The 27090-nt window shown below is 29.9% G+C and overlaps 4 protein-coding genes and 1 long non-coding RNA gene across 7 annotated transcripts in view; 2 read left to right on the top strand and 3 right to left on the bottom strand.

The window, feature by feature from the left end:
* The window catches only part of LOC126847398 (BLOC-1-related complex subunit 6), a 29225-nt gene extending 14488 nt beyond the window's left edge, over positions 1 to 14737 (bottom strand). The window contains exons 1-2 of one of the 2 annotated variants that reach the window (XM_050587590.1): positions 14501 to 14737; positions 12567 to 12733 (exon numbers count right to left, since the gene is read on the bottom strand). The gene's annotated coding sequence lies outside the window, so the exon portion shown is untranslated. Of the gene's footprint in view, positions 1 to 8444; positions 8878 to 12566; positions 12734 to 14500 lie in introns of those variants that run through there. The other variant, XM_050587591.1, reaches the window with a different exon arrangement.
* On the top strand, positions 2957 to 12902 carry LOC126847395 (peroxidase-like). Its single transcript, XM_050587584.1, has 11 exons — positions 2957 to 3089; positions 6767 to 6890; positions 7489 to 7747; positions 7812 to 8038; positions 8260 to 8415; positions 8486 to 8682; positions 9205 to 9740; positions 10105 to 10258; positions 10334 to 10513; positions 10941 to 11130; positions 11197 to 12902. The coding sequence occupies exons 2-11, from the start codon at positions 6782 to 6784 to the stop codon at positions 11370 to 11372; spliced, it is 2184 nt and encodes a 727-aa protein (XP_050443541.1). The 5' UTR covers positions 2957 to 3089; positions 6767 to 6781; the 3' UTR covers positions 11373 to 12902.
* On the bottom strand, positions 13229 to 14501 carry LOC126847397 (ELMO domain-containing protein 2). The gene has a single exon (XM_050587589.1). The coding sequence runs from the start codon at positions 14464 to 14466 to the stop codon at positions 13462 to 13464; it is 1005 nt and encodes a 334-aa protein (XP_050443546.1). The 5' UTR covers positions 14467 to 14501; the 3' UTR covers positions 13229 to 13461.
* A 1162-nt stretch (positions 14738 to 15899) lies between the features above and the next one.
* On the top strand, positions 15900 to 17100 carry LOC126847399 (uncharacterized). The gene is made up of 2 exons (XR_007687062.1): positions 15900 to 16670; positions 16817 to 17100. It is a non-coding gene; the product is annotated as an uncharacterized LOC126847399 (long non-coding RNA).
* Positions 17101 to 19558: 2458 nt separating this feature from the next.
* LOC126842695 (early endosome antigen 1) lies at positions 19559 to 25499 on the bottom strand. Of its 2 annotated transcripts, XM_050579792.1 has the most exons (14): positions 24868 to 25318; positions 24369 to 24479; positions 24028 to 24198; positions 23725 to 23966; positions 23496 to 23661; positions 23369 to 23437; positions 23101 to 23294; positions 22886 to 23031; positions 22715 to 22808; positions 22485 to 22639; positions 22292 to 22406; positions 21680 to 21832; positions 21523 to 21600; positions 19559 to 20127 (listed from the first exon to the last, which is right to left on the bottom strand). In XM_050579792.1, exons 1-14 carry the CDS (start codon positions 24917 to 24919, stop codon positions 19960 to 19962), a joined length of 1914 nt encoding a protein of 637 aa, XP_050435749.1. In that variant the 5' UTR covers positions 24920 to 25318; the 3' UTR covers positions 19559 to 19959. The 2 variants fall into 2 exon arrangements, with proteins under 2 accessions (XP_050435749.1, XP_050435758.1); XM_050579801.1 differs by lacking the exon at positions 24369 to 24479 and having other exon boundaries at positions 24868 to 25499.
* Between the last annotated feature and the right edge of the window lie 1591 nt (positions 25500 to 27090).

Here is a 27090-nt window from a genome sequence, read left to right as displayed (position 1 = left end):
GGTATTATGTACTTGTCCGGTGAAGCGCAGTTGTCTAAATAAACATCTACAAGTCACTAAAACGAGTATAAATAACTTAGTGTATAAAAAAAATAAAGTAGGGCGCATTACTACGGTCAACGAGCTCTTCGGTTATAGTGGTTATAAGAAGTTCATGCAAATGAGATTCTTGTTGTTAACAAAAATAAGCTGCGTAAACAAATATAAGTAAATGTAAACAAATAATAAAACATATTGAAAATAAAAAAAACTTCGATGTTAAGTTACGCGTTTCAAAATTCGTGTGAAAAAAAAACTATTAATTATATCATTATGGGACCAAAAAAAAAATCTGCCAAATCAGAATATGACACAATATGAGTTCCTCGAAAACGAATTATTATTCTTATACTAGAAAAATAAAACCAAGAAAATACCTTATGAAGGTCAAAAGCAGAGGCGCAATTTCGCGTAAAAAGATAGAATTGGTTAAACAACAAAACTATTAGCAAATTCCCTCTCCCCACTTTTTATGGTATGAAATACAAATAATTTTGTAGGGGCTAATTTAAAAATTAAAGGTGCTAAGCACACACAAGCTCCTCTAAATTGCGCCTATGGCTTTAAAAGGTGTAAGGTAATTTCAATTGATCACAGTAAAAAATGGTCATAACTTTTACAATTTTTATCTATCATGTTCCCGGAAACGAAAACGGGAATTTGAGAAAAATAAACATTGGAATAAAAATTAGTCTAGAAAAATAAACACAACTCAAATTAAGTAGTTAGGTATAATTTAACCTGACTTAACCTTTATAATAAGTTTGTCATTTTGAACGACCAAACTAGGATATTTTTGAAAATATATGCTTATATGCTTAAATATAATTTTAGGCCTTACTACTGGTACTGCTGATGAAACACATTGGACTACCTTACCGGTTAAAAAATTATCGTGTTTACAGATTATAAAAAAAAAGACGTCATTGGTAATCAGGTCGAAGCGAAACGATTAAATTAGATTAAGTGTAATCATAAATCGTAATTCATATTTCAAAGTTTAATTTATCATGATTAGATGGCATACAACATTAATTTGTTTTATTTATTATGCTGTATAGGTATTTAGCACACCCGTTTTTTTTAAATACATACATACCTAACGCATACTTGAAATCAATTTAACATTTAATAATAACTATTTTAATGACTAAAATCGAAAACGGCAAGTTGAATACCGTAAAGCCAACACAAAATAACGATAAATCTTTTGTCAAAGAACAATTCATACCATTTTTTTTTTAATGACATATTTTTCTATTTATTTAAGTACACCAGTGGATTGTTTGAATATTCACACGAAGCAATGATTTAATTTTACTAAATAGTTAAACGATACAGTTATACTGTTACTTTTTTATTTAAAATACAGTTATTCCAGCTAACAACAACAGTTACACTGGTTCCGGGTACTCTGTATTTTTTATGTTTTAAATTATTTATTCTAGTTATACTTTCTCTATCGGCCACACGACTAGGTCTTAAGACTTGATTCTGGAACTTTTAATTACAGAATTTAACATAATCGAACTCCATATTGCATACTATCTTTACATGTTTACACCTTTTTTGTCTGGTAATGTTCTAACTTTCCACATTTTGTACCAAAAGTTAAAATTATAACAATAAATTAGAAGTAAACGTAATTATGGGATTTAAATTAATAACCTACAATTAGGAATTGTATTTTTTTCGTTTACAAGTTCATTATAAAATAAGGAAATTTAAGAATTTTAAATGGACTTTAATATTGTCTTTTTAAAATCATCATTGTGTTAAAGTTTAAACATATAAGACAATTATCGATTTTATTTTATAGTCAACAAGCCATTGAGTTTAAACGGCGTTCGTTGCATAATTATTAACGTTTTTTAATTTTTTTTTTAAGTGTTTGTCAATAATAATAATTGATTATAACGCCGTATTTTTAAACCACATGGCCTGTATGCTGTAAGATTATAATTATTAATGAAATATTATTATGTTTTGTGTAGTTATTTTTACAAACAAGTAATTATAAAATAATTTATTATACAAACGTTCAAAGGCTATTTATTAGGGACGATGCTGATTGGTCTTTAGGTAATAAAATAAATGTAGTTTTTACACAGAATACGTAACTACATATATAATTATAAAATTTGACAAAGTCATTTTTGAAAAATCGATGACTTATGTCGTTTTTGAAATAACTTATTCAATTTGTCATGTTGACGTGCAAATTGTAGACATTTTTTTACACCAATTTTCGTTGTGATTTACACAATTTTTTTTTTTGTAAAACAAAGCGTAACTTTGTGACGAATGTAAACTTTATTCAACTTTTAACTAGTCATTTAACTTTTAATCCAATTATATAATAATATACTATAAAAAATTAGAAAAAAAAGTTACTATTCATACCGTATGGTAAAAAGTACCTACCGCGTTATCCGTGTACATCCTTCTTCCTGCGGTCAAAAGGAAGTATAATGGATAATGATAATAACTATTATAGCTAAACAAACCGGTTTGTTTATAAAATTGTCAATCCACTCGGATAATGCTATATATACCCATATATAATTCAACCGGAAAACAAATTATACCGGTTGATAATATTTGAAAAAAATATTGTTTTTTTTCACTTCCAGGTATAAATTATTTTCACTGGCGTAAATAATGATGATAATATAAAAGATCATGGAAGTCTTGGATGATTTGTGACGGTTTTTTTTTTTAGTACTATTTTTCGTCTACAGCCTACAGGTGAGCAACTGCAGCGTTAGTATTTTGCCCTCGGCCCACGTCTGGTTACCAGTACGATGTTGATAATATCGAACAAAGCCAAAGGTGAATCTTATATTGTATTATTATTATTATTATAGGTTTGATTCGATAACGGGGAAGGGAGCCGCGCGTGTTTGTACGTTGTCCAAGATGAATCATGATACGCGTTATTTTCATTCAGTGCTATCCCAGCAAGACGATCAGCCAGCAAGCTTGTTTACCAATGATTTCTTACATGTTTCTCAACGTCCACTATTGGTCCAGCTGTCCGTTTTGACCGCGTGAGTTTATAATTTATCATTATATTATTGTTCTTAATTAAAAAAGATAACAAAATATATGCGTTACAATATGTTTTAAAAGTTGGTAGTGCTTCAGAAAAAAAAATAAAGTGAATATTTACTAGTACTGTAAAAAAACTCAAACTTAGTGTTTCCAAAAATAAATACAACAAAATTGCGATTAATTTAAGAGAAAACATGTGTCTAATCCTTTATGAATCACCCTGTACTTACGACATTTTAACAAGTCTTCTACGAGTGCTTCGACTACCAGTTATATGATATATACACACTAAATTGTTCTGACTTTAATTAAACTTATACCATGCCAGTTTTTTACTACATTATAAAAAACATAAAATTATAGTGTTAAGGTACTGACAATTTAAAGTTATTATTATTAAACAAAAATTGCTTGTCCACATCGCGTTGTTTAAAATCAATACGTCCGAAATATATTACATAGACAAATTCACTACTTAAACTAACAATATTTTTCTTTTTTTTAAACTTTGCAACACAATTAAAATAATTATGCCATTAACTGAAAGTACATAGCAATTTAATGAGTGTATTCAGTTTTATATCAGTCAATATTAGATTCGTCGATCATCCAAATAATTAACACAAAACGCAGTAATTAATACAAGTAAATTTATAGGTGATTTATTTTTTATTAATGTATCAAGATATTGTATCGATGCCCACCTATTACTTCAAAAATAAAAATTTACATACATCTATCTATGTAAATAATTAAAATTAATTATAAAAATTTGGTACCACTCTTGTGTTTAGAAAGAATTTTATCGACAAAAATAACTTATTATATCCAGAATAATATAGGTATACGAGTATAATAATCGTAAAATTAAAAGAAAAAAATGTATTTATAATTTATTATCACTACCATTATATATTTGATATTTATTATTTTAATAATGATAACTAATATTAAACATAATCAACACGACAACTAAAAAAAAACAATAATAAGTCACAAATATAGTTAATATATTTAATAAAAAAAACTTTTTAAATAGTACGAAAACGTGTATCGGTTATGTCAGTGAGCTAATTATAAACATAATTCCATTTTTGCATGTATTACTGAAATCTGAAAATTAATAATTATTTTAATTGTATTATACATTTTAATTTTTTGTATATTTTTGTTCAAATAATGTTTTCACGAGTTAAGTAGCTTGTATTCGTTTAGTAACACTTAAGTTAATTTCACTCTTTCGGTTTTATTCATAACAAATTATTTTTTATATTAAAAAAATGGAAATCAAATCGTTAAGAGTTTGCGTGTATGCATTTGACTTGAACTTTGTCCCATTTGATCGCTTATAAACAAACAAAACAACGCACAATGCTAATAGGTATTATTTTAATAAAATACAAATCAATTTCGTTTGAAATCATGACTACTTCTAAATATAGCTACTTCTTGTTTTTCTCTACCGAAATTCGTTTCTTCTGTGACGTACATAATCAGAAGATTAAGTTTTTCTTTTCTGGATAAGATTTTTTTTTTATAATAACATACAAATAAAGAGCTGTTAAATTTGATAACGGCTAGTAGACAAAAATATGTAATTATATTTTTCCCGCATTTACAAAACATAAAACATATTATGAAAATGTCTTTACAAATCTTCTAATAATTTTTCGAATAAGCCATGCAGCAATTAAGTTCGTTAATATTGTTTATTCAATATGTTCAATCATATAAAATTAGTGTAATAATAATTTAAAAAAATTAAAGCGTTAATTCACTATTTAAAAGATATTTGAATAAATGAAAATAATTTTTAACAGTATTTTATGTCCACCCAAACACGCAACGCTTGAATGGATTTACATGTGATTATTTTTACATAGTTTATATTTTATATGCACTTTAATGGCTTTTCTTGTGTATATTACAATTTATAGTATTTAAGATTAGCATACCTGTAACTGTTAGTATTAATAACTAGGCAAATTTAACGAAATATTTGAAATTATGGTGTTGAAAACACAATATTTTACGGTATTTTCAGTAAGGAATATAATTCCTAAGATAATAAATTTATGTTATAAACTAATGACATTTTTGCAAAACAAATCTCTGTTATGCGAATAACATTTTATAATCAAGTTGATGTTATTATAATATTAAAATTGTTTATCGTTATTTAATGCACCTACCCAAATCCTTAACTGGTATTGTAAGAATGCCAGTGATTTTTTATTTATGTTGTGATATACACGTTGTCGTTCACAGAATACAACAGCTATAAGGATAATAATAATATGGTATTTTTCTTTTTCAATTCTCGATCGCAAGATCTCATACGCTAACACTGATGGCGGATTTATTTTTTTAATTTAGGTTAAGGTTAATAGGACAAATTTAGATGGGATAGTTACATTTCAATGTCGCCATAATGAAACAACGACCAAGTACAGTCGGAATTATTTCAGATAATTTCAAATATGTATTTGAAATTCATTCCATAAATAACAAACAGAAAACAAAGTCTTTAAATCTTGTTTTGTTTATCTCGAATACTTTTTTACTGTAGTAGATAATTTCAAAACTGTATATATTATTTAGAATTTTGAACAAATAATAAATTAGAGATCTTGGTAAACAGATTGTTCGAATAATGTCCAACTTTTGGCCGAGATAAAGTTAGGTTAGGTTAACTTCTTTCTCTTAAAATAGATCTTAGTAATTTTCATTTTTCAGAAGAAAAATAATTTGCTAGAAATATATCGGAATAAAATACCTACAAAGTTTGTAATAAATTAAAGAAAGCGAACCCCGATTATGTTTTAAGTACACTCGACATTTTTTACTTAACTAAAAAAAAAAATACCAAATACCCACAACGCAATTTCAATGTAATACCATTATTTTAAAAGAAAAAAACATATTATACACACCTAGAATATACTTTTACGGTTATGGGTTGACAACTCGATATAATTTGTATGGCAATAATAACTTTAAAAAATAATAAACCACGTTGAAGAAAAAAATTATGCTATGAATTATTGATGATGTAGCGTTAATTGTTATTCCTTGTTAATAATGAATGTATGATACAAATATAGCGATTTACAATTAATAGTTGTAAACAGCGTTTAAAGTTCTAGAATTTTCTGAAAGTAATCCATATGATATTAGAACGTTTTAGAATATTTGTTTAATCACTTAACAACGTTATTTTTAAAAAATTAACTCGTATGTTAATTTAAATAATGTATATACAATTTTTTAAACTTCAAATTTTTTACAACTTTTTATGGCCGAATGTTTAGCGGTTAAATTTTAATAATTTAATAGTATTTATCAGTTAACGAAATTAATAAATATATATTTCGAACCGACTTATTCTTTCTAACCCGATATTAAGGCCATAAAGCCATTTGAATAATAATCAAAATTACAAATTGTATTTTAAAAGTTTAAAAATGGTTTCAAAATTGTATACACATAGGTATTTACATCTTACTAAAACGTTTAGTCGCAATTATTATTTAATAAGAAATCTTTTTTTTTTTGGGGGGGGGGCAATATAATGTCTCATCTAGTAAAAACAATCGTTCGAATGACTCTAAATCTTTTTACCGCGTCTACGGTCTATTGTAATTTATTAAATTTATATTTATGCATGTTACAGGTTGATATAGACAAAATGAGTTCCCTAATTCCGCACGTAAGCGTTTTAGTTTGTTTAGCGGCGACCTTCGTATCGTCGAATAGCAAAGTTTATCTGGCTTCTGGAAAAGAACCGTACGGGGAAGGTAAGAATATTCGTTTTTTTTATCCGTCCGAGGAATTCTATATTTTTTGACATCAATATGTCTAATGACTGGAAGTCAATCCAAAATTTGCATGGACATTTTGACATCACGAAATGAGTTACGTCTGATGATAAGAGACAATTGATAAAGGACTAGCGATAAGAAACAGCTGACACAGAATAACCGATATAGGCAGTCAATGAGAACTAAAAAACAATAAAATTGTTGAGCCAACGGTGAAACCAGAATTCAATCATAATTTTTAATTCATTACTGTCGAAATTGATTTCACACATTTTCCGGTTAGGAAATATACAGTATCGTCAGAAATAAAAGAATTATTTTTATACTACCTACCCTGATTTGCCCGTAATTGGAGCAAATATATCCCCCATAAGAACCCGTGTAATTCTCGATAAGTGTTTCTTCGGGTTACATTCTGCGCAGCTAAAATATATTGAGAGGAAAGGAGGATGAGATATATTCACGATCTAACGTTTTTCCTTCGAGGGAAAGGTGGTTAGAATTTTTGTCATCACCAAGACAGCCATCGGTTTAATTATTATGAACTTAACACACTATTATTAACACTTAACAGCTTCGAGTTCGACAAACTACCTATCAAAACTCGGAACCAAAGATCTAGAAGCTGCTGTCCAATATGGCGTTACGCAAATCAGTATGCTTGCCAGATACGAAAACACGTTATCTTACGCCGACGTTAACGTTAAAGACGGAACACCGGCACACGGACAACTGATCGACTCAAAGCCAACTGTTGCCGGTCACCAGGCATCCCGCGACGCCGAAATAATCCTTAAGGCATCGCAGTACTTGGTCAACAAATATTGCTTGAGGTGCGGCGACGTTAGTTTCTTTAAAAGTCATCATAACAGCTACAATAACATGCCTCTAATATAGGTTCGGCGTGCGACAGGCTCAATGCGCCCGGGAACTGGCCAAGGTGAAGTTGGACCAGACTTCTTTGGGCAAAACGTGCGTTGCTGTTAACCAAAACCCACACGCTTGTGACGGTCAAAACACCAAGTACCGCAGTGCAGACGGATCGTGCAACAACTTAAAACATAGCACTTGGGGAAAATCCAACACGGCCTACAAGCGTTTGCTGTTCCCCGACTACGGAGACGGTAACATAGTATTATAATATTGTTATACACCTAAAGACAAACTGTTGGGTATTAGCTACTTTTAGCATACGAGTCTATTTCGTCCGATTTTCGAACTTCCAATTCGTCCAGGAAAAATATTGTACTTAAATTTTTTTTTTTCTTATAAATACTTTTAAGATAGGCTTTCAAATTAAATGTCTCCTATATCTAATCTAACCTATTCCGTTTGCCGTGCACAGGACTGAGCTCAATCAAGGAGCTTCCAAACCCCAGAGTGCTCAGCAATAATTTTGTGGATGACGGGAACTCGCCGGAAAACTTCAAGACCCTGGCCATGGCGCTTTGGACTATTTTCGTAGGCCACGACCTGTCCCATACGGCCGTCACCAGCATGCGTGAGTATAAATCAGAAAATTACCCTTACCGGCCACAACTCGTAATACATATTGGCGTTTGTGTGTTTAGTGAAAACGAACAAATCCGTGGACTGCTGTAGCGAAAACGGCGTGAAATTGGCTCCTCGTCACACGCATCCGTCTTGCGCGCCTATCTCCATACCCGCAGACGATCCGTTTTTCTCTTCCAAGCACCGTACTTGTATGAACTACGTCCGTTCGGTTCCTGCCGTTCGGCCCGATTGCACTTTCGGACCCAGGGAACAGGTAAAAGAAAGCTTTTTGTCAAGTACTGCTCGTTGCCACGGCACTTATTCTTTGGCAAACTTTTGTTGAAATAAATATGTCTTATGGCTGGGGGTCAATGGAATATTTGCGTGGAAATTTTCACGTCACGATGTCACGACCGATGACGTAAACCGAAAGGGAATAGTGAAAAGAGAGTAATGTAATTATTCAGATTTCAGCGATTCAATCCGTCTTACTACTAATCTGTATACTTTATTTAACATAAGATCAGTACCGGGTGGCCGACTTTGTGCGTAGGGGCGTAGTTCTTTGCATGCGGTTAGGTAAGGTTAGGTCGCCTTGGTGGGGGAGGTGGTTTAGGTTATCTAACCGTCACTAACGAAAACTCGTCACCGCCCGGAACTGATCGTATGTTGAAAAAAGAATAATGATTTGAAAGTGAGGGGGGAACAGACAGAGACATATTCATATTCCCATGACATTTGGAAAGGATGATACAATTTTTTTTCAACTGTAAGGGTCTTCTGTTTTTTTTTTTAGCTCAACCAAGCCACGCACTATATGGACGCATCCATGATTTACGGCACATCGGCCAAACAATCGATGGCTCTCAGACAGAAATCGGGAGGCCGCATGCTGATATCCGGTGACGACCAGATATCGTCGTACATGCCTTTGCACGTGAACGCGTCTGGTTTGTGTCAGTCGGGCGACAAGTGTTACGTCGCCGGCGACGCCCGGGTGAACGCGCATCCCCATCTGACGGTCATGCACACACTGTGGATGAGAGAGCATAACCGGATCGCTGACCGGCTGGCGCAGATGAACCCGCGCTGGGACGACGAGCGGGTATATCAGGAGGCGAGGAAAATTGTCACGGCCTCGATACAGCATATAACCTACAACGAATGGTTGCCAGCATTGATGGGCAACAAGTTTGTCAAGAAAAACGGATTGGAACTGTTAACGTCTGGTTACAGCACGTTTTACGACCCGGACGCAAACCCGTCGGTTAGCAACAGTTTCGCCACGGCCGTGTTGCCATTTGCCAACTCCATGATTAATGACAATTTGGGGTAAGTAGCGTCGCGCCTGCTATTCTTTAGTCTTCTTACTTGTACTTTGTTTTTGTAGAGTAACTTATGACGTATTTTGTATGGCAAGGGTCAATCCAAATTTTGCGTGGATATTTTCATGTCACGTTAGGTTAAGTTAGGCCCAACTGACGAGGGATGAGATTTAGTTAATCCAGATTTGACGATTTATTTGATTTAATTCATCTTATCACTAATCCCTAGTGAAAGTGAGAGGTGTAGAGAAGGTAGGAAGAGAGGAGAAAAAAATCAGAAAATCAATCGATCTTAAGCCATATTCATGATCAATGTCTTTTCTTCAAGGGAAAAATTGACTTAACCTGTTATCGTTTCCTCTACGATTTAGCTTGTACGTCGAGAACCGCACAGCCAACAGCAGTGTGTCGCTGAAAGACCATTTCAACAGGCCGGCCGACGTGCAAATTAATTACCTGGATGAACTCATCCGAGGGTTGACCATGCAAAACGCAGAGAAAATAGACATGAAGTATACAAAAACCGTAAGTTTTTGTTTTAAATTCTCTGCAATCATTATATAGTGTTTGAGAATTTCGGTGTTTTCTTGTCGCTTTCAGATGACCAACTACCTGTTCAGCGATCCGGACAACCACGAACTCGGCGGAATGGATGTGGTCAGCTTGGATATACAACGTGGCCGGGATCACGGTCTGCCGAGTTACACTCAGTTTAGAAAATATTGCGGACTTGAAGATCTCAACAGTTTTGACGAATTCTTGCAGGTCATGGTCAAAGAAGTAAGTGATCACACAATGCCTTCCACAGATTGATTCCATGTTCTTTACTGTACAAATAGGATCGGCTAATCAAACCAGCCCTATCTATCGCCCCATCCATATATATTCTTTAATCACTCCACATACATCTAATTCGCTTCCCTCACTCCCTTCTTTCAACAAGCCCAAACCATTTCAATCCATTTTTTGACAAGAATTTGTCTTATGGCTGGGATTAAACAAAAATCAATCATTCCCTTGAAGGAAAGAGTTTCAATCATTAATAAGTCTGTTTCTGCCCAACACACTTCTTTACAGCATAGCTGGTCTTTCCATCGTTATAGATTACAATTTTCTTTTTACTCCGAATGTCAATATTTCACTGTTTACCTAACGCATTCAACACATGCACCCTAACAAGTCTACTGACTAAATTTTTCGGTTGTAGTCGATCAATAAGCTATTGAAACAATATAAAAGCGTGGACGACGTGGACCTGATAATAGGGGCTCTGTTCGAAAAGTCCGAACCCGACTCGATGGTGGGTCCGACCATGAAGTGCATTATTAGAGAACAGTTGACGAGAACTAGACAAGCGGACAGATTTTTCTACGATCTACCGGGAGTGTTCAATAAACGTTAGTAGCATGATATATTTATTTTTTTTATGTTTTTAATGTGGTTCGTTTTGCTTTTTTTTTTAGAGCAATTGGCCGAAATCAGAAGAGTGACACTGGCCAGAGTTTTTTGCGATAACAGCAACAACGTCATGTCGATGCAGCAACGCGTTTTCTATAAGCCCATGCCAACTGCTAACGAACTGATAACGTGTAAATCGCCGTTAATACCGAAAATCAACCTGAAATATTGGTTGGATTAGAGATACGTCCGTTAATGGCATTCTAACAGCCAGTTTGTGCTGGTGCAAAGTCTTACGTTAATAACTTCCTCTATTTTTTTTTCTATTTATCATTAATTTGTTGACTAATAATATGTAAAGCATACGTCAATGGTTTGTTTTTATAATAACAAGCCGTGTACGTACGCTTATTAATATAACAAACTGAGATTAACGAACTACCAAAGTCGAAAGTCTGAAGACAAACAGTTTTCAAACAAACCGTATCGGAAGTAATATTAAGTCTTTAAATAGTTTTTTTTTTTTAATGATTAATTTATTTTAATTTTAAGTATTATTCGTTTTTAAATACTGTACTTAACTATTGCAGCTGCAGTACTAACGATCATGGATTTATATCCAATTTTCCTATATAATACATTGCGCTATGTCTGTCAACGACATAGCATTATTGTTTGTACATTATGTACATAAAAATATGATAACGTCAAAATGTTGTTCTTATTTTATTAATATTTACTTTTATTATTCAGTTGGATTTTTTTTTTATTAATATAAAATCATTGACCAATATCTACACTAAATAGTTTCAACCGCTTATTCAAAATATGTTCTGTTTAGTTTATCTAGTCCAAAGGCTGAATATTGTTTAATTTACTTTTATCGTACAGCAACTTGTCCACTTATTTTTTTAAACACATTTATCTACAGCTTTCTAATTATTTTAGATCATATTATATTCAAAGTACAATTATATTTGAATACTTGCTCGCTAGAACTGTTTTACGACCATAAGAGTTTATCATCTTAATTTGGTTTTCGAGCTTTTCAGATAAAAACAATATTTGCTTTTAAAAAGAATGCATTTAGGTTTATTTATGATAATATTATTAAAATATAAAAAAATGTCTAGGTACATTTCGTTTTTAGTATAGCCATATAAAAGTAAAAAAAACAAAATATTACTATTTTCTCTAATACTCTAATATTCAATAAATACCCAAAGTTTAGAAGAAAACAATGAGCACTAATAAATGTAAAAAATATATTTAACACATTATAGTTTATATATTATGTTATTGTTTTCCTTATATGTAAATACCAGCAATTTGTTTTGTTTTTTATCGCAATTTATAAATTGCGTAAATAGCTCTGATGAACGACGGTAATCGTCACTATTAATACACACAATGTTAACATATTTTTATATCTTACCATGAAGCGTTGATCAGAACATTGTTGAAAACATAACTTCAAACACTGTGACAGTTTTACACTTGTCGTTGAATGTCGAAGAATTCAGTTTTAACACTAATTTTAGACGATTTTGATAGGCATATAAATCAAAACAATATGACCCAACAGTGTTGTTTTTTTGACACCTAAAACATTCCGATTAGATTATCTTAATAATTTTAATCAAAAATACCTACTATTATTATACTGAAGACTTATGTAACTTATTAGTTGTAAATGTGGTTTATCTTGGGGGTGGACCACATAATACATTTCTTAGATTCGATATCAAACTGACGACAAATGGACAGTTTTTATAAAAAGGAGCACAAGTCATTTTTAAACTTATTTCTGGACTTGACAAAAAAAAAAAAATCATTGTTATTAAATTATGAGCAAACTCGTTTTAAAAAACTGTGATAAAAAAACTCCCAAGTAAGAATAACAGTGTGACTATTTGACCAAGTGTAAAATTTCATATAAAATTGATATAGAAAAAAAAATTACAAAAATTTACTTGTGCCCTTTCTTATAAAAATCATTCAATTATAGACTGCAGTTGTAAATAATTAAGTTCAATTAAAAATATAAAATACATGTTTATTCATGAAACGCAATAAATAATAAAACATAATTTTTATACCACAAACTCATATATTTAAGCAAATTATTAATATTAAAATAAACTATGTACACAATAAATTTAAAAGCCAAAAAAATTAAATTAAAAATATAATCAATTTTAAATAAACCACCAATAATTTTTAATTTTTCACTTTATTTAATGACCAATTTTCTTAACAAAGTATAAATAGTAATTATATTATGTACTTCAATAATTATGTATATATAAATGTATATACTAGTAATTAGATTACAATTTTTCGAACTTTTCAGTCGTTACATCGGTAGGAACATCAATTTGAAAAACAGTATCATTTTTCCCCAGCCTTTGCCTAATATTGTTTTCAAACTGCTCACGGTGAATGGTGAACTCCATAAGATCTTTAGGCTTTGCGTTATGCCAAAATTTGTCAAACTCCCAAAATAGATAACAATAAAACTCATTGAAATCTTCATACTCTGGCGCATTGCGTTTGTTATAAAAATGCGTTTTGGCAGAGCCGTCTACGACCAAACCCAAAGCCATGCTTGTCAAGTTAATGCCCACGATGGCAAAAGCGTACCCGTGGATCGGGTGCATTGACCGCAAGAGAGCACTTCTGGCCAAATGCGTGTACTTGGAAGCAAAGTAAACTAAGTTGTCGAGACCCAACATGCCCATGCCGCGAAAATCTGTTTTTGGATCTTCCCCTTGGAAACCGATGTTTTGCCACTGTTTCGTCACTCTGTTTTCTAAATGCTCGTCCGGTTTCAACTCATTCCACAGCAAAAGCAAAGATTTTTCGTGCACGTCGTTACAACAATCATATTTTATTGCCGCCGTCGCTTTGATTTCTTCAACCAATTGCATGTATGACCATATGTCGTCGATACACTGCGTCAGAGAGGTGGTGAACCGCTCGTATTCGCACTGGTCGATTCGTTTGACCCGACTTATGGTGGACACTGCGTTGGGCACTAAAATATTTCGACCAGAATAGAAATTTCTGTCCATTGCACGCGCGTCCAACACAGTTAGCAAGCCACGTATCTGCGGCCTACTGGAACTGCGCAAACAACGTTCCACGCCGACTGTCCGGCTCACTCCAGCCGATTGCAAGTAACATATACGTTGTAGCTCGCAGAGTTTGGTGGTTTTATGCAGAAACCATTTGATTACTTTTCTTATGTACCCATAGATATAACTCCACATTAAGTAAAACCACATGATTATGGACAGGTTTTGGTTTATATCGTGTTTCGTTTTAAAGATCATTATTTAATAATTTTGTGTCCGGATAACAACTTACCAGTGAAAAATTGTCCATGTCGTCGTTGAAGTTGGGACGGATGTTAGTAGTTTTAAGTGGCCCAATCCGACATTGCCTTGTTTCGTTAGCCTCAATTGAATATTTTGCTTTTAAAACGGAACACTCGGCAATAAAGGTGATTTTTTTTTAGTAATTCCGGCACGACACAAAATAATAACAATATGCGCCAGTAAACGTCATATTTTGATAATAATATATCTCATCACAGTACCCGAGTCAGATCTAAATAGCGAACGCGTTGATATAAAAAACAGTGTAGCCAAATTCAAAGCGAAAATTGTACCATTTTAATTTATACATTTACGCGGTATCTTTTTGGAGTGTTTGGGGCAGTTCTTCCAAAAAATGATAAAAGATAAGAGTTTTTCCAAAAGATAACACAATTTTTATTTTATCAGCGTGACCAACCCAGAAACACCAAAATATAAAATCACATTCTATCAGTCTGCCAATTCTATCAGAATTAAAGTAACTAAAATATAGCTAACGTTTATCAGAGTTAACTGTTATCTCTAGAACCAAACGGTAATAATTCAAGTGATAAAAAAAAATAACCGTGTTAAAATAATATACTATATTTTCTTAAATAGTACACATTTTTACGATACATTTATAATGACAAAAAACCAACTAGTTCATATGACGACAACCATAATTATTGGTAAATAAAATTTACTTTCGTTTCTTATTAATATTAAATAAATATTTTTATTAGAATTCTTTTTTAATTCATAATTATAAACTCTTATTTTCACATTATATAAACTTGCAATATTTAATATGAATAACATAATATATTTATCAATTATAGTACCTAGCGACAAAGTTCATACATACACTATGTTGTACTAATTTGTCTGACAATATTACATCCTATTTAAATAAAACTATTAATACAAGTAAATTATGTTTTACAGTATGATGGTAGTCGTCTGAAGTCATAAAAAGCTTATCGGTATGCTTATTCATTAGAGCGGTTCGATTCCTCAAACTATCTCTAGTCTGATTAAGTGTGGTAACAGGTATGGAGTTATTTTTTGTAAAATTGTTTTAATGATTTAATCTCTATTATTTTAATAATTAACATTTCAACTTTTAACTTATTTATTAATAATATATCTTTCAGTTTTAAGATGAATCAAAGATGATGGTAGAACAGTTCTCCATTGACACTAACTGGAAAAAATAATTGTTTTATCATCTGTCTAAACAGACTAAGAGGTAAGGAAAACACTCTAGATTTGTAGTACTAATACAAATATTGATACAATAGTAGTTTAATATCAATCTAAAATACCCTAATATAAAAAAAAAGAAATCAAATGTAAATTATCATTCTTTTTAATAATTTAATTTACTATTTTCTAACATTGTTAGTTTTTGTACAACAAAAATTGCATTTACTTATAGATCTTACACTTCATTGGAATGAGATAACAAACTAGGTCCACTTGTTATATATGGGTCACAAAATATATAGTCTATTCATGAAATCACTGTTCTAAGTGTTATTGATAGATAATTTAAGTTGAATGGCAGTGGCGAAGCGTCATAGGAGACAAAGAGACAATGTCTACCCACTTATAATACGGACAAAAATTTGTTTTTATTTTATGTGTATAAAAATGTTTTAACCAATTTTAATGTAAAAGTATATATTTTTTGTAATAGTATTCTTAGAATAGAGTAGTTGTGGACGCGGATCAGCGGGCGGTCACGCTGCCGGCCGCCGGGTCTATCCAAATTTAGTATAAAAATAAATGAGACAATTTCAAAATTGTCTCTTTTGCCGGGCGCGGTATGCAGGGAGAAATGGAAAACGGCGGGGGTTTATCGTTGCGCTATGAGACATGTCTCACCGACCGTCATTCATATTATTATTGTTTTGGTAGACGGTATCAGTTATCCGTTATCAATGTACGTTGTATCGATTGTCGTGTTGTACGTTTTCAAATATGCCTATGCCATTTAGTTTATTAGTTTTTGAACATTTATTTTTTACAGTATAGATAAAATAAAATATACAGGGGGTCCAAGGGGGTGCAGTCCCCCTGTCAAGTCACGGAACACCATTTTTTTCAATGACTCCCTGATCTAAATACCCATGCCTCGCCACTGTTGAATGGTATAAAAAGTTGGAAGTTAAATGGTATAAAAAAATGTCATTATCAATTTTCATTATATTTAATTTTAACTTCACAATTAACAAACGATAACATTAGTAAATTATTTAAAATTGGTTTTATATTATAATTATTATTATTATTATTATTTAACCATTTGTTGTTTTTTCAGCTAGCATGTGACCAGAGGAAGATTAAATGGACATATCATATATTTCTCCATGGACACTGTAGTAATCCATAGACTGATTTTCGACACTATATTGTTGTTGACGTTAATTGGATTTTGTCCAAAACCCCTGGAAGAAAATTCTGTATCAGACTAACAGTATAAACGCCACCCAGTAATTCTGTATACCTGCTGTTAGACATCGTAGTATCATCTCCAATCTCTTTATATATTGTTTAATTTTATTTTAAAAAGTCTCATTATAATTTATTATTAATCAAGTGTAATTCAGTTGATTATTTATTGAATAACTTATTATCCTGTCTTCAACGTCCATATGAACTGTACTGTATTTATGACCACTACACTGATATCTCATTTGGCTAAATATTTTTAATTTTCAACTACATTTAAACAAAATTAAGATTGTTTAAATTTTTTTTTTTAATACTTGTATTATTGTTTGAATATTTTTACCCTTTGAGATACAAGTATCTTTTAATATTCTAGATTTAAAACTGTATTAGTTTAAGGATACTAACAGTATATTACCGTAAAAAGGGGTGAATAGAAACGATGGTGTGAATAGAAACAAAATCTGAAAAGTTATTACTTCGATGTCCCCACAGTTGAGTTTTCAAGTTATCAATCTAAAACCTTCATTAAATCGAACTCACATTAGTACGAAATTCAAGTAATACTAAACGTTGAATTTATTTTTACATCCGTACGGATAAACATTGACAAGCACTCGTGATAATTTTCATATCATATTATTATTAAAATCTAAGTTACTCGTTATGATGTTGTTTTGTTAAAGTTTTTTGTTTTCTTACTTTTAAAGTATTTAAAATATTATTAAGTTTAATTAATCGTAAGTATTTTTTACTGTTATAACTTAAACATTTTAATAGGTCAATTTTAATGACCTAAGCCATTTTAGGGGTGAAAAGAAACAGAAAAATGGGAGTAAAAATATGAACTTTTTGTACTACATTGGCCAAATTATAAAGAAAATAGATAAAGCCACTTTTGAAGGCACTTTTTTAAGATCAAAAACAACCAGGGATCATGGTGTATGGTTTTCCAGAAGTCAGAGATGTTTGTGTGTTCAAAACTTCTCAAGTTGTAGGGAAACTTGAATAACCTGTTCCTTACGGAAGTGGACTGTTCAAGTTCAACTATGATTGCAAATCAAATTCCTAATCTATTTGTATAACTTAAGTCATAGTTGAACTTGAACGTTTGAACTGTGAAAAAAAAACTAGAAAAACTATAGAAACAAAAAAACTAGAAAAACAAAAAAAATATAAAAACTAAAAAAACTGAAAAAACTATAAAAACTTTAAAAACTAGAAAATCTTCTCTATCTTTTCTAGTTTTTCTAGCTTTTTATAAAAACTAGAAAATCTAGATAAACTCAAAAAACTAGAAAAATTAGAAAAACTAGAATATCTAGAGAAAACTAGAAAAATTTAAAAAACTAGAAAAACTAGAAAATAAAAACTTTAAAAACTAGAAAAACTGAAAAAAAAACTAGAAAAACTGTAGAAACAAAAAAACTAGAAAAACAAAAAAACTGAAAAAACTATAAAAACTTTTATACTTTTCTACTACAAACTTTTTCTAGAAAAGATAAAAAACTAGAATATCTAGAAAAACTTAAATAACTAGAATAACTAGAAAAACTTGAAAAACTAGAAAAACATAAAAACTATAAAACTTTAAAAACTAGAAATACTAAAAAACTAAAAAAACAAAAAAACTATAAAAGCTAGAAAACTAAAAAAACTGGAAAAACTAGAAAAACCCAAAAAACTAGAATAACTTAAAAATTAGAAAAATAGAAAAGATAGAAAAACTAGTTTTTCCAATTTTCTAGTTTTTCTAATTTTTCTAGTTTTTTTAGTTTTTCTAATTTTTTGAGTTTATCTAGTTTTTCTAGTTTTTATAAAAAGCTAGAAAAACTAGAAAAGATAGAGAAGATTTTCTAGTTTTTCTAATTTTTCCAGTTTTTTTAGTTTTTCTAGTTTTTAAAGTTTTTATAGTTTTTTAGTTTTTTTGTTTTTCTAGTTTTTTTGTTTCTATAGTTTTTCTAGTTATTCTAGTTTTTCTAGTTTTTTATCTTTTCTAGAAAATCTAGAAAAACTTGAAAAACTTGAAAAACTAGAAAAACTAGAGTAACTAGAATAACTAGAAAAACTTAGAAAAACTAAAAAAACTAGGAAAATTAGAAAAATTAGAAAAACTAGAATAATTAGAAAAGATAGAAAACAAGAAAAACTAGAAAAATTAGAAAAGATAGAAAAACTAGTTTTTCTATCTTTTTATTTTTCTAGTTTTTCAATTTTTTCTAGTTTTTCAATTTTTTCAAGTTTTTCTAGTTTTTCAGTTTTTCTAGTTTTTTGATTTTTTCAGATTTTTCTAGTTTTTCAATTTTTTCTAATATTTTAGTGTTTCTAGTTTTTCAATTTTTTCAGGTTTTTCTAGTTTTTCAATTTTTTCAGGTTATTCTAGTTTTTCTAGTTTTTCAATTTTTTCTAGTTTTTTCTAGTTTTTTAATTTTTTCTAGTTTTACTCTTGCATGACAGATTTTTAAAAATATATTTCAAAGCTACTTATTGATATTAAGGTTTTAATTGTGTTTTTTTAATTAGTCCTTAAAAATAGGGTTTTTGACGTTTTTTTTTTTTTTTAACCAATAATTAGTGATAATAAATGTATAGGCAAAAAATGTAATAAAAATTAAAGACGGCAGTCCCAAGTCTTCCGATCCCGAGAAATTAATTTACTATAGTATAAAATAAACAATAATAAACACAACACAATTGTAGAACACACAATGGTTTTAACAGCATTCTAAAATGTATACATTAAATTACAAAACTATGAACAAACAATATACCGTGCAGCATGACAACAGTACTTCTGACAAAAGAAAAAATTTAATAGCATTTAGTAAGGTCACAACATTTGTATAAACACTGAAAATAAAACTTTTTAGGAGGATAAAAAAAACAAAAAAACTTTATAATTTATATAATAATTAATAAACGCTAAAACCAATCAAAGAATATAATTAATAGTAATAACTATGTCTAGTATCACCGTTTAGGGTAAACGTTTGTAATATATTTTTTTTTTTTTTAGTTGGACTGATGTGGAGCTTCTGTGCTGAAGTACGGAGCGGAATCGCGAACCAGCAGCGTATGACAAACTCTGCATACATGCGAGTCTCTCATATTAGGTCCGCTCTTCACCGTTCTCGACAAACAAGAAGGGCAGAACACTCTACCACAATGACGACAATGGTCCTGAGTAAAATTCGAAAAAAATGATTATACTATTATAATTAAGTTCATTCCAAAAGCCTCTATGTCCTCACCACCTCAATTTGAAATATTTAAGAAAAACAGTTATGACACAACATTGAAACACTGTTACAACGCAACATAACAGTTTTATTTTTAGATGGATAGTGGGTTTTTCTTTGCCCTCCATTTAATAAAATAACCTTAACTAATTAAAATTTCTTCAAAAAATTGACTTAGTGGCTTTTGAAACTGATTTCAATTATCAAAGACTGACTAGAAAAAAATGGTGTAAGCAAATTAAAATGTAAGCGCGCTTTTTTACTAAAAAAAAATGCCTTGTGGGAAAAGTGATGAGACATCTTGAAACTTTTCGAATTTTGATATAGATATATATTTTTTTTTTTATTAAAAGGAAGATTCAAATAAAATAAGTTGTAGTAAGATTTTGGTTATGACCACTTTTTTTTAACTGTTTTTTTTTTATTTTTTGGTTGTATAATCAAAAATTGAAGCCCAAAAAAAAAAATGATTAAAATCCGTTTATTCTACAAGGATGTTATCATTTTTTAAAACAGCCCTAACTCTTGTCAACAAAAAATGTACGTTAAAATTTAGAGCTTGGAACCACAATGGAGCATAAATCGATTAATCTAAATAATCTGGCATATTCCAAACCAAAACCAAATAAAACTTGAAAACAGCCGACAAAAATAAAACGTATCATTTAGTTTCGAATTTGACCAAAAACAACAATGGTTATTTTTACAAAAGAACTAAGTAATAAAAAAATTTAGGTATTTAAAAACGTATTTACTTTTTCTCTATAGCGAATAACAGTTTGGCAAAATATTACGTACAAAATTACTATTTCAGTCAATGTATTGTTACTACCTATAATGGAAAGCACTTAGTAAAAGAAACAGTATGTAAAGAAAGTTTAAATATAAATAAATAATAAATATTTCCTAAATAATTTTAGTTCATTATAAATATATAGGTTTAAAGAAGATTTTGTTTGTTTTTTAGCTACTATATGAAATTTGACAATGAATTCACTTTCCTAAATGTAGCTCACAATTATAACAATCCATTTTGCACTCAAAACAAAAATTGCATTTTTTATTGCACTTACACCGAACTAAAATATTTGAAATTAAAAATTTTTAATAAAATCAACATCATATTTTTTTTTCTATTTGTTTCTTCAACTCAAAACCCTTGAAAACTAAATTGGTTGCAAGCCCTGTTAAGAATTGTACCTATCATGGAGAAACTTGAAATAAAGTTGACATAATCAAAATTTAATAAATTGCTATTATTTTAAGATATTACAATTATTGGTGTGGGGACTAACAACTACTATTAAAATAACATGAACGGTACACTGATACACACCTTTCGAATTTTCGGATCCCCAAATACAACTCTACAATCGTGACAGTCGTTAATGTCTTCTTCGTGTTCCCAACGCACCTGAAACAGCCAAAAAGTGAAAAGAATAATTACTCTTGAGGGGAAAAAAACAATTGTACTTTTTTATGCAATTGATTACCAAAGTGCCAGACTCTCGAATCCGTTCGAGTTCCTGTTGGAGCGACTGAGATAAACGAACAAAATCTCTTTGTACTTCTTCACTATTGGTTAAGTCTGTTTGCAAAGCAATTATTTTGTTTCGTTGTTCTAAAACTGCTGATTCGAGTTCAGTCTGGATTAAACAAAAATAAAAAAACAATTAGTTATTTGAGTCGATACAAGTAATTACAATACACTTAATTAGTTTACTTAAAATTTAAACCTAGTAAATTGATTCTAAACAATTTCTAATATTTGCGCTGTAATGTTTTATTATTAAAAGGCATTTTAAAATTTTAAATATAAATAAATAACACATCAAAATCAGAAATTATCGTAAATAGGTAGTTTTTAAAGAACACCATTTATGTCACAACTCAATTCAGGAAAATATCAACAGAAAGTCACAATGACAATAAATACACTAATTAAACAATTCCAACTTTAATGAATGAAAAAAGACAGCGCAATATATTAAATTTTCTAAATCTAAAACCTAACCCACATTGTGTCTGATAAAATCAACTAGATAATTATCTATAAATCGTTTCCACAGCATAAATAAAATCCAAACAATACGAGACCAAATTACCTTTTTTTTGGTAACTTGTTCCAATTGAGTACGACAGCTTATTAACTCTTTTTCGCATCTATTGGTATTTTTAATCTCATCCGAAAACCTACTTCTTTCATCCAACAGTTGTTTTCTAAGCAAATAAAAATATTATTATCTTAATAATTTTATATAAGAATTTGGTGATTGAAAAAAAACAAAATTAACTCACTCAAGGAAAGCGACAGTTGTATTTAAACCCTGCACTTGACTTTCAATTATAGCGGAGCTGTTTTTAATTCTATTCATTTCTTCTTCAATCGACTCTTTTACAATTGACATAGCTATCAGCTCTTCGTTGCGTTTTAAAAGATATTCTTGAAGTTCCTTTACAACAAAAAATTATAAAAGACAACATTAAGCAAAATAATTAATATTTATAGAAAAATATTTAAGACTTACTCCAACAGAATTTGGTAAATTAATATCCTCATTTTGTAGTTGAACCGAAAACTTCATGTGTTTTTCTCTTAAATTATGATTTTCTTCTTCCAACCTGAAACCAAAATATACAGTGATGATTTGATCATTATTATAAAAAAACTGAATATATATAATATCAATAAAGTATACTTGAAAATATGTTGTTTCATTTTTGCACCATTTTCAGTACAACTTTTTAGTTCTTTCTGAAAATCATTCACAGTTTGTTCGTACTGCAATTTAATATCACTAAGAACTTCGTGTGATTGATCAGAGAATTGTTTTAATTCTTGAACCTTTTATTAAATATATAAACTCTTGTAATTGTTTAGGTTACATTAATTAAATATATATATTGCTAATACTTTGTTTTTGTGTTCTTCTAATTTTTCATTCCATTTTTCTTCCATCTGCTTACGGTAAATTGTTTCTTTGTCGTGCTCGTCTTTCAATTTATCCATTGCTTGCAAACGTTTATCCATATCAGTTATACGTTCTTGCATTTCTTCAACGCATATTTTATAAGCCGAGCATTGATCACATTTCGATACACTGTCGTCTAATTTATAAATTATTCGATTAAATTGAATTTGAGATTAAGTAGATAATTTAGATCAATTTGGATTACGTTACCTATTGATGTGTTTGAAAATATAGAATCGCCTGCTGCCGAACAATTAGAAGGTCCTTCCTGGGAATCGTCTAAAAATACCATATATTTTTTATATATTGAGGTAACATATGTTAATTAATTACGTACCACCCAAATGTTTTTGTTTCGTAACGAGATCTTTTGATTCATTTAATTTTGTTTTATAGTAACTAATATCAGTGTCCATTTGTCGAATTTTTTCCTTTAACGCTTCGACTTCTTCTTTTAAAGGGTCTACTAAGGCTTTGTACACATTTTCTTCTTCATCTTGAGACTAAACGTTTACGCGTATTTATAAAAAAAATATAATATTTACTACATATCATTGAAGATTTACCTTTCTAAAATCATCAGATTCCGTGCTGGAAGCTAAGTTGGTCATCTTCCTAGCAATGGCCGACAGAACAGTACCTGGAACATTAAGTATCTGCTGCTGTGTCGATTCACCTAAAATGTTATTGCCTTGTTGCCCGATTAGCATTTGATTGCGACAATTTTTAAGTTCATTTTCTAACTTTTCATTCATAGTTTTAATCATTTTCAACTCGTTTTCTCGTCGTCTTGATTCATCCAAAGTTTCTAAAAAATACATTTGTTTAGTTATTAGTTACCAGGATATTTTATATCTACCAATTGTTACCGGCAAGCACTTTGTGTAAGGATGACATTTCTTCATTATATTTACGCGTATTTTCTTCGAGTCGTCCTTCCATTTCCAACTTGGTCACTGTGTGTTGACTCTGTGATTCGTCTAATTCGTCTTGCAACCTTTTTAATTCGGCCGAAATGTTGATCATATGTTTTAACTCCTCTATTCAATTTAAAAACATTTATTATAATATATTATATAAAAACCAATTAAATGGCGAAAAATAATTGTTACTTAATTTATAAGTATATATATATATCAGTATTACATATATATTTATATTTATTGTAGGTATTTACAATAATAAAAAGCAACAAAGCAGTACTGGTCACCTTCTTTTTGCAGTATAAACCCCTTCATTTTGGCGCGTTGTAAGCCAAACTCTCTTTTCTCCAATTGCAATTCATCAATTTGTTTAAGAAGCGAGTCCAGAGTCAATGGACCTGCCGATAATAAACAGCGTGCAACACCAACATAAGCACATTTATTTAAGAATAAAATTTAAAAAACCAGTAAAATATTGCTTCCTTAAAATAAAATCCGAGTGGTTCAGTTTTGTTTGTGAACAATAGTAATAATTAAATTTAACTTTTGAGTATTTCACCTGAGTAAAATACTTATATAGAAATAAACTGAATCACATAAACTATCATGCAAAATGTGTAAAAAAAAACAAATCAATATCACACAGTGCAACAAACAAAAATATCTATACAAAAAGATTTATGATATTATATATATTGAAATATGAAGTTTAGAAAAAAATAATTAGATAAACCCAAAAAAATATATATACATAAATATTTTTTTAATGCATTCTGTTTCTATTACCGTGATTACTGTCCGTAGGCTGTTCCTCTTTTGTCATCATGTTGTTCTCCATAGTCTAGTAATACAAACTCTGCCTGGTGATTCGGTGTTCACTGTAATAAGTCGATTATTTGCATAACCAAAGAAAAACAAATACTTAATTTAAACGAAATTTATTCCACGACCCGCGCCATATGTGAGTTTCCACCGATTTGGTTCTGCTTGAAGCGGTTTTCTATTCACCGTGTGTTCACTACGGAAATGGTAGTTTTCTGTAAGCTACATCAGCTTATGCTAATACACATTTCACATAATGTTATTACACACAAAGTGTATTAAAATTTTTGTTTTCAATGGTTTTACGTTCTTATTTTTTGATAATGTACAAACAGAACATGTTGGTAAATTTAGCGAATAAATAATATTTTTTATTTTTCAACAAGTTCTACTAATGATAAAAAGACGACAAGTGAATAGTGATAAGGTTTGAGGACAAGGAACTTTTGTTTTTAAAAAAATCCACTTATAACGTCTTTGTTTTCAACAAACATCGCCAGCGCAATGTCACTCCGAATTTGGGCAAGCTGTCATAGGTTCCCAGCCATCCTATCATTGTTTAAATACTCAAGTATACTTAGAATATAATATCAATGATCCTATTCTTCAATTGGTATAACTTGGTTATAACCTATTAAAAAAAAAAAGGACTATGAAGGGCGGGGTAGAGCGGGGCATAGTCAAAACCAAAGTGGTAACTTGTTATCATTTGGGAAATGGGAACCTATGACCGAATGCCCAAGTTGTATGATAACAATTGATAAAAATTATTAACATAATAGAAATTACACATTTGGTTTGGTTATAACAAGCATAATGATTTTATTACGCTATCAACTGAAAGCGCGTAAAAAATTGAAATTAACTAAATTGATAATAAATTGTGTAGTTTTGAGTTGAGACGTCGGATTCTCAAAGGTTTCGTCGATCTTTAAATGAAAGCGTGCCAATTTGACATGATGTAATGATGTGTTTAGGATACTGTGAAACTACACATTATCTGAGTATTTAACTTCCACTTGACATTATTCGAGTCCTTATAAAAAGGGCCACTAAATTACATCGTATCAACTAACAAAATAATCATTAATTAATTAGATAGATAATCTCATTAAAAAAATGATTCTTACTAAAATTCAATATAATATAGCGTTGTGTTTACTATTAACACTACTAAATGCTTCTAAAGTAGTAAGACTTACTTGCTTGTACACAATATATAAACGGTTTTTTGTGAATCCTTTCTTGTGACATAATTTTAATAAGTCAAACCAGATTTTAAATATCATATACAAGTATAATTATTAGCATGTATTATTATAGTTATTAATATACTAATCACTAATGTCTAATTATCGAAACATAAAATTAACTTTGCGATTTGAAAATACGTCACCTAACTGTCGGTGTAAAATTGATATTGAATTGAATGTACAAATATTAATATATATATATATCAATTCAATTATTCGATACTATAATTTTCAAATTATAATAATGCATAAATAAATATATTAAGAGCCTCATTTGGTCACCTATATATTATTTTACAGTTGTAAAATACCAAATAGAATTATTATATTCAAAACAATTTAAGTATGTACTATGTAATAGCTAAGCAACTCTTGGAGAAAAGAAGTTCATTAAACAAATTTCAATAATAACACGGAATGTTAATATTAGCATAATATCAATAAGTAGAAAATTAAAAATTTATCTCGTTAATTTGTTTCTTTTTAAAATTATTATGATTAGATAGGCAAGACTTTTATATTTGTATTACGTAATTAAATTTAAGTTTATTAAGTTAATGTGTAGGTACTAGTTTAGTAAAATATTTTTTAAAAACCCTAGGTATTTAGTTTTTGTTAAATCATTTTTTTTTTTTACTTTATAAAATCATTTTTTCCCCCATATTGTTAAAAATTATTGTTTTCGAAAATATTTATGAATGGCTATGAAATATTATATAAAAATGAGTTTTGTAAAAATAAAATATAACTATAAATTTGTGTAATTGAAATTATAACTACATGGCTAAACATGATTTCTTTTTTACAATACCTATATACCTACTCACATATCATATTAAATAATAACAATTTTAATCGTATAAAGACACTATAAATAATTAGTTTTACCTCATTCAGACATTTGCCCTCTTAGTTTTTGAGTTATAGGTACCTA

The sequence above is a fragment of the Adelges cooleyi genome, unplaced genomic scaffold (assembly GCF_023614345.1).
Source record: "Adelges cooleyi isolate 19-005CV unplaced genomic scaffold, UGA_ACOO_1.1 ACOO_flye_CR_arks_rails_tigmint_CR_PRNA_108, whole genome shotgun sequence".
NCBI lineage: Eukaryota > Metazoa > Arthropoda > Insecta > Hemiptera > Adelgidae > Adelges > Adelges cooleyi.
This window is presented reverse-complemented; position numbering and strand designations above follow the sequence as displayed.